At 31.5% G+C, this 6584-nt stretch overlaps 1 protein-coding gene across 3 annotated transcripts; it reads right to left on the reverse strand.

The window, feature by feature from the left end:
* Positions 1700-5292, reverse strand: LOC107645967 (pyrrolidone-carboxylate peptidase). Of its 3 annotated transcripts, none has more exons than XM_021103981.1 (5): positions 5138-5292; positions 4151-4493; positions 3080-3184; positions 2948-3009; positions 1700-2210 (listed from the first exon to the last, which is right to left on the reverse strand). In XM_021103981.1, exons 2-5 carry the CDS (start codon positions 4433-4435, stop codon positions 2033-2035), a joined length of 630 nt encoding a protein of 209 aa, XP_020959640.1. In that variant the 5' UTR covers positions 4436-4493; positions 5138-5292; the 3' UTR covers positions 1700-2032. The 3 variants fall into 3 exon arrangements, with proteins under 3 accessions (XP_020959640.1, XP_016205617.1, XP_020959639.1); XM_016350131.2 differs by having other exon boundaries at positions 1786-2210; positions 2948-2995; XM_021103980.1 differs by lacking the exon at positions 5138-5292 and adding an exon at positions 5055-5113 and having other exon boundaries at positions 1786-2210; positions 2948-2995.

The following is a 6584-nucleotide window of genomic DNA, read 5'->3' on the forward strand; positions in this document are numbered from 1 at the left end:
AATTCCTCTACTTTTATGTCTTTTTCTCTTTTACATTCATGTTTCTTCCTTCATCTTCCTTTTAATTTCCTGTTTGCTTTAATTTCTGCATTTTACTTTGCCTCCGGCACCTTGCATGTTTTCTTTTCATCTTTAATTTTACTTTTGAAACTACAATTGAGACTTTGAGACATCCACAAAAGGAGTCGTTTCCGCTCTTTAAATTAAGATTGTGAAACAAAACTCGAAAATTGTTGATTTATTTGTTGTTAACAATGGAACAAAAATTTGAGTAAAACACTTAGAAACCCAAAAAACGCTCTCAGCCCCTTGGCATCACAGAGTAAGATTGGGAATCTTAAGTAATTCCTCTGAACTCAAACACTTGTACTTTACTTTTTTCCAGTTTTTATTAATAAAATTCCTCTACTTTTACGTCTTTTTCTCTTTTACGTTCATGTTTCTTCCTTCATCTTCCTTTTAATTTTCTATTTGCTTTAATTTCTGCATTTTACTTTGCCTCCGGCACCTTGCATGTTTTCTTTTCATCTTTAATTTTACTTTCGAAACTACAATTGAGACTTTGAGACATCCACAAAAGAAGTCGTTTCCGCTCCTTAAATTAAGATTGTGAAACAAAACTCGAAAATTGTTGATTTATTTGTTGTTAACAATGGAACAAAAATTTGAGTAAAACACTTAGAAACCCAAAAAAAGCTCTCTGCCCCTTGGCATCACAGAGTAAAATTGGGAATCTTAAGTAATTCTTCTGAACTCAAACACTTGTACTTTACTTTTTTCCAGTTTTTATTAATAAAATTCCTCTACTTTTACGTCTTTTTCTTTTTTACGTTCATGTTTCTTTCTTCATCTTCCTTTAAATTTCCTGTTTGCTTTAATTTCTGCATTTTACTTTGTCTCCGGCACCTTGCATGTTTTCTTTTCATCTTTTAATTTTACTTTCGAAACTACAATTGAGACCTTGAGACACCCACAAAAGGAGTCGTTTTCGCTCCTTAAATTAAGATTGTGAAACAAAACTCGAAAATTGTTGATTTATTTGTTGTTAACAATGGAACAAAAATTTGAGTAAAACAATAAGATTAGGTGCATGCGAAATTATCTATAGATGTTTTCAAAGCTAAGACGACTCGCAGAGTAAAAATAAGATAGAGTGCTTGTAAAGTAGGTTTGAATAAGCTATGAGCAAGTGTTTTAGCATTTATATTGTTTTATTTCGAGAAACAAATTTTAATTTATTATGGCTCTTGCTTGTCACTATGAAACCTAAATCTCGGTGTGTCTGCTGATTCTAAAATAGTAAATAGTAAATTTGGTTTATCACCATTAAAGCTTTTTGTTTAGACAAAGGTTATGTACTTTTTACTTTTTATTACCAAATGACCAACTTTAAAGTTGGATAGGATGCTCTTATTAGAATTTTGTTTAAGCCTGCAGAATGCTTGATGTAGTAGCTGATTTTTAAACATGTGATCTATTTATCAGCAAATCTCTCAGATAAAATCACCCGTAATCTTTTGATAGCTATTACTAAAGAGTATTAACACCCTTATATGAAACTTCTTATAAGTGTGAGAACTCTATGTAACAGATGATTATATAAAGGATAAATATCCAAATATAAATTGATTTATCAAGTCAAATAATAATGATATGAGTAACATATTGAGTACCATCCAACTAAACTACTTGTTGAGTATGAAAAGAAAATGAATTTTATTCACTTGAAGATGTCAAAGTCAAACTGTCATTCCCGTAATAAATCATCAATCACAAACATTTACAGGTGAAAAGCAAATGCCTCTACTAACACATGCCATTTTTCAATCTAACACATTTCCATTTAAATATATTTCCTGTCATCAGAGATTATTCGTTTTTAAGATTACATTCATTCATTTTCACAAGCATTCCAACACCACAACAATTTTATATCAAGCTCCCAAATATGAGGGTCTATGTTGGTGATATTAACATATAGAAGCAAGTACCTCTAACAAGGAAGAAGCAAATTGCATTTGAATTTCTTCATTTATTGTTGAGAAGAGTGGCACATGAACAAAAAGAGATTTAATCCCCTTCTGCTCTGCAAAACGAAGGGAATGGTAGTAAACGTAATTGCATACAAACCTGCCTGCATCATCCGATACCATAACATCATATTCCTTCTGTGCCAATGCCTCGGTGATCTCCACAACAGGAAGCGAAGTCTGTACAGAGTTAGGACCACAATCAATGAAGTTATTTGATAACTTTGGGATTAAGGCCCAGTTTGGGTAACCAACTTAATTAAACTCCTTTTATAAAATAACTTAAACAATAAATGATTTTGTTAAAAGTAACTTATAAATAAGTTATTTTGTGTTTGGATTTTTAACTCTAAAAGTGCTTATTTTATAGAAATGTAATGAAAAGTAGAAGTATTATGAGAGAAGTCATTTTTTTTAACTTCTCTATAAGCTCCTAAATAACTTCTTTCGAAAGTTACAATTTGGTTTTGAAAATTGCACCAGACATTAATACTACCACTTTTCATAAGTCAAAAGTTAAAAAAAGTTACTTCTAAAGTTTTCAAACTGGCCCTAATTCAAATTGCTTATGCAATAGAAAATAATGTTTTTTGCTTGTGCAGACTTCCATAAAAAAAAGTTGGTAGAAATCTAATATTTTATGTTTAGACACATTTGTAATAAAATTAATTACACATAAAAACAAGTGTAATTTTCATAAAGTTGACGGGATTTAAGTTTATCTTGAAAAGAAATAAATGAAAATTCTTCTATACATTCTTAATTTTAACGTTCATCAATAAACTGACCACTAAGTGTTCTACATGATGAAAACAGTCAATAATATTCAACATCAGGCTAAATGTTAACACATTAATTATTTTAAGAAAGAATTATGAGTGTAAATGTGTACGTAAAACTTCAATGGTCTGTTTTACCTGACGGGTTTGTGAAATTTCACCATCTGAAGGAACAATTGGGACTCTCTGCAGCATATAAACTATATAAAGATCAATCATTAAGTTGGTTGATAAAAAAAGATTCAAATGAATCTACTTATCCAATCTGACCTGGGGCTTCCATCCCATTTCATCAGGGCAACGGAAATTAGCTTCATTGAAAGCTTGCTTCTCTATAGCAAACCTTGTTGCACCACTATTAACCCCAAAATGAAGCTGAATAAACATATATCAGAACCAGCCAAAATGTAAATGCACAACAAGCGAAATGCAAATATAATGAAATAACTAATATTTGAGATAGCTTAGTAAAACCAATTGGGTAGTCGTTATCCATTTTTTAGTTGACTTTTTCAGTTCATCTTTTGAACTAAGTTGTAGTAGTATTAGAAAGAAAGTACAATATAACTTATATAAGCTAGATTCTATCTTTGAAAATTTTTTTAGAGTAACTTAGAGTTAATTTCTTTTGGTCTTCATATTAAATGAAGAGATTATGAAATATTTAGTTCGGCAGTATGAAACATAGAGGAAGTAAAAAAAAACATAGCAAACAGAGAAGGAAAATAGAACTATGGAAGGTTTATTAGCAACAAAATGAATACAAATCTACTTTTTCCAGTAATCATTTCTAGTACTCTTTATATATTACTACTCTAATTAATTATTTCTAGAACTAAAAACTCAACAAGCAATTATGCAGGAAAAAACAAACTTAGCTATTTCTCTTATCTCTACAATAAATATGTATAAATCAATTATTAAAGCATCACATTCTAAAAATAATTATAATTATTTGAGATAGTTGGAAGAAGAATAGATTCCTATACAACAACAACAAAATTTAAATCTTTAATTAACACATACAAAAATAAACCATGATACAATTTTGTATTGCTCAGTGTATCATAGATTATTTTGTGCTTTTCTTCTTTGATCATATTTATTTTCTTTATACAATAATATTTATGTCTCTTATTTATTCAGAGGACAATTAAGCAATAACAATATAATTATGCATACAAATCCATATAATATTAGTATAATAGAGTATGTGGTACAAGAGTATGAGGTACAGGTGGGGTACATTGTTAAGTATTCTAGTGCTCTTTGTTTTCTTTGTTTTATTTTTTATCTTATTTTAGTTTATTTTAGCTCTTCTTATATAAGATTGTAACTCACCCAAATAATTCGGTTGGAATTTGAAGATTCAGATTGAGAGTCTTGTGGAACAATAAGGGCAGATTGTAAAGTCTGGTAGAGTGGAACAAGTGCTCCTTCACCTGCGGTCTCAAGAATGGTGCAGCTCCCAATAGTTAAACATTTTGGCAAAGTCTTCTTGTTCATATATTCTGTCAAATTATTGACAATTGTTTCTGTTGGATTATCTGAAACTCCATGGAACTTTTTAAATCCTGTCACATGAATTGTTGTTATCTTTGCTGATGGAGGACCTTCGGACCCCATTTACCAATAAGTAAGTAAAGCTAAGTTTGTAATATTTAAATCCTTATCTTACAAATACCTGCATTAGATGATGACAAATTTTGAGTGAAGGGAGTAACAAAAGTAAAATAACTAGTATTTCTTACCTAGTGAAACTAATCTTATTTAAAGAAACACATAGTATCACACCACATTCTTCAATGAATATCCCCTTTGCTAGAATGATAAGAATTGAAAGAAAAAAGCTATCCAACTTTGGTTCAAGGTATAATTCAGGCATTTCAATTGTTTGTTTTTCTTTGAATTCCATAGAATACTAGAAGTTAAGCCTAGTTTGGGGGAAGTTCAGTTCTTTACATGAAGATTGGGGCATGGAAGTGGGACAGTTCAATCATCTAATAAAAGAACTGAAACAAAATTGGCATAAGAAGAAACAAAACAATTCGGTGTTGTCATAATCTCACAAATCTAAGATTCCAAAGCAGTTTCAAGCGGGGACACAGCACACCGAGTAGATTATAGCTCAATTATGGCAATATCTAACCCCCAAACCACCTAACCTTAAACCCAGGAAGATTAAAATTATCAGAGACCCAGAAAACAATTAAACAAACGATTCAAATTAAGCATGTGATCTCACAATTGGAGAAAAAAAGAATTAGCATATGATCGAGAGAGAGACAGACGGAGAGAGCGAGTATTCCATTCCAATTTCTCACTCACCGTGAATTAGAATAATCTTGAATAGGGAGGGTCTCACCGACCAGTCTTATGGTTATGCTTATCTCTACTCAAAGTTGAAGATTCCGATTAGATTTACAAGAAAAATATAAAGAACAAGAAATACTGACTGTATGAGCTACATTATAGACAATGTAATAATAATGTAAATAAATTAAATACCAATATTTACTATTTAATATTATTTTGTCAGATGAGGTTGCATATCATAATCATATTATCATGAATCGTTCTCAAATGTTGTTCGTTTTCTTTAAAATAATTGAAATTATCGCATTTTTAAAGGCGAGCATGTTGGCGTGGGTGACCTTATTATAATAAGAGGAGTGTTAGGGGCAATCACTTTTATGTTTTGTAACTATCAATTGGCTATCAATAGTATTTTTAATGGTGGAAGATTACATTCAATGGTGAGAGATCACTCATTTTTTTTTATGATTAAGTGTTGGCCACTAGGGGTGTGCATAGGTCGGGTGAAATCGGGTTTGACGTGACCCAGACCCAACCCGAAATATATACCGGGTCTATTTATTAGACCCGAACCCGGCCTTAAACCCGATGAAACCTATACATTTTCGGGCCACGATTATACCGAGTAAAAACCGGGCCGTTAACATTACATTACCTTTATACTTTCTTATAAGTTAGTATGTGAAAATATCCAAATTTCTAAGGCTCTAACTATTATTTGACATGGTAAAATTCACTTAGAAAAATATAACAAGAACCAACTCTTTTCTAAAATTAAAGCATAACCATAATTAATACTAATATTATATAATAACTCCAAATATTTAAATCAATACAAATAACACAATATTATGCATTAGTCTAAAATCTTATACATTTTAAACAGAAAACATTAACTTATAGTCTTATGATAACTAATAACACAAAATATTAAGATTTACAATACTTAAATTCCACATAAGAATAGCCATTATCCATCACTAATAACACAAAATATTAATTGTGTATGATGACCGGGCCACCGGGGCGACTTCGGGTGACCCGAGCCATGTCCCGGACCCGACCCGAAATAATGACCGGGTCCATTTTTGAGACCCATACCCGACCCTAGACCCGATGAAATCACACCAAATTAGCCCCTAAAGTGCTCGGGACCGGGCCGGGTTTTCGGGCCGGGCCGGGCCATGCACACCCCTATTGGCCACAAAACACAAAAGTTACTGGCCCCTAGACTTTTCCTTATAATAATTCATTAATCCTTTCTTCACCGCTCTCTCTTTTCCACGTTTTATATGTAATCATTTTAATTTGTGGTTTGAAGAAGTATAGGGAGCTAATGGAGTATCTATACAATATGTACAATGGAATTTAGAAATGTTCGATTTAGTAGGATAGCAGATGTTTATTATCCCTGGTATCCGAATGGTTATTTTGAATAGTATGGGTGTATTGTGTTTTT

This window comes from Arachis ipaensis, chromosome B06 (genome assembly GCF_000816755.2).
Source record: "Arachis ipaensis cultivar K30076 chromosome B06, Araip1.1, whole genome shotgun sequence".
NCBI classification, from domain to species: domain Eukaryota; kingdom Viridiplantae; phylum Streptophyta; class Magnoliopsida; order Fabales; family Fabaceae; genus Arachis; species Arachis ipaensis.

Coding starts and splice junctions, on each gene's coding strand:
- LOC107645967 (XM_016350131.2), bottom strand. CDS start 4,435: ATGGGGTCCGAAGGTCCTCCATCAGCAAAGATAACAACAATTCATGTG. Junction 3,185..4,150: donor ATTCCAACCGAATTATTTGG/GTGAGTTACAAT, acceptor ATGTTTATTCAG/CTTCATTTTGGGGTTAATAG. Junction 2,211..2,947: donor AAATTTCACAAACCCGTCAG/GTAAAACAGACC, acceptor AACTCTGTACAG/ACTTCGCTTCCTGTTGTGGA.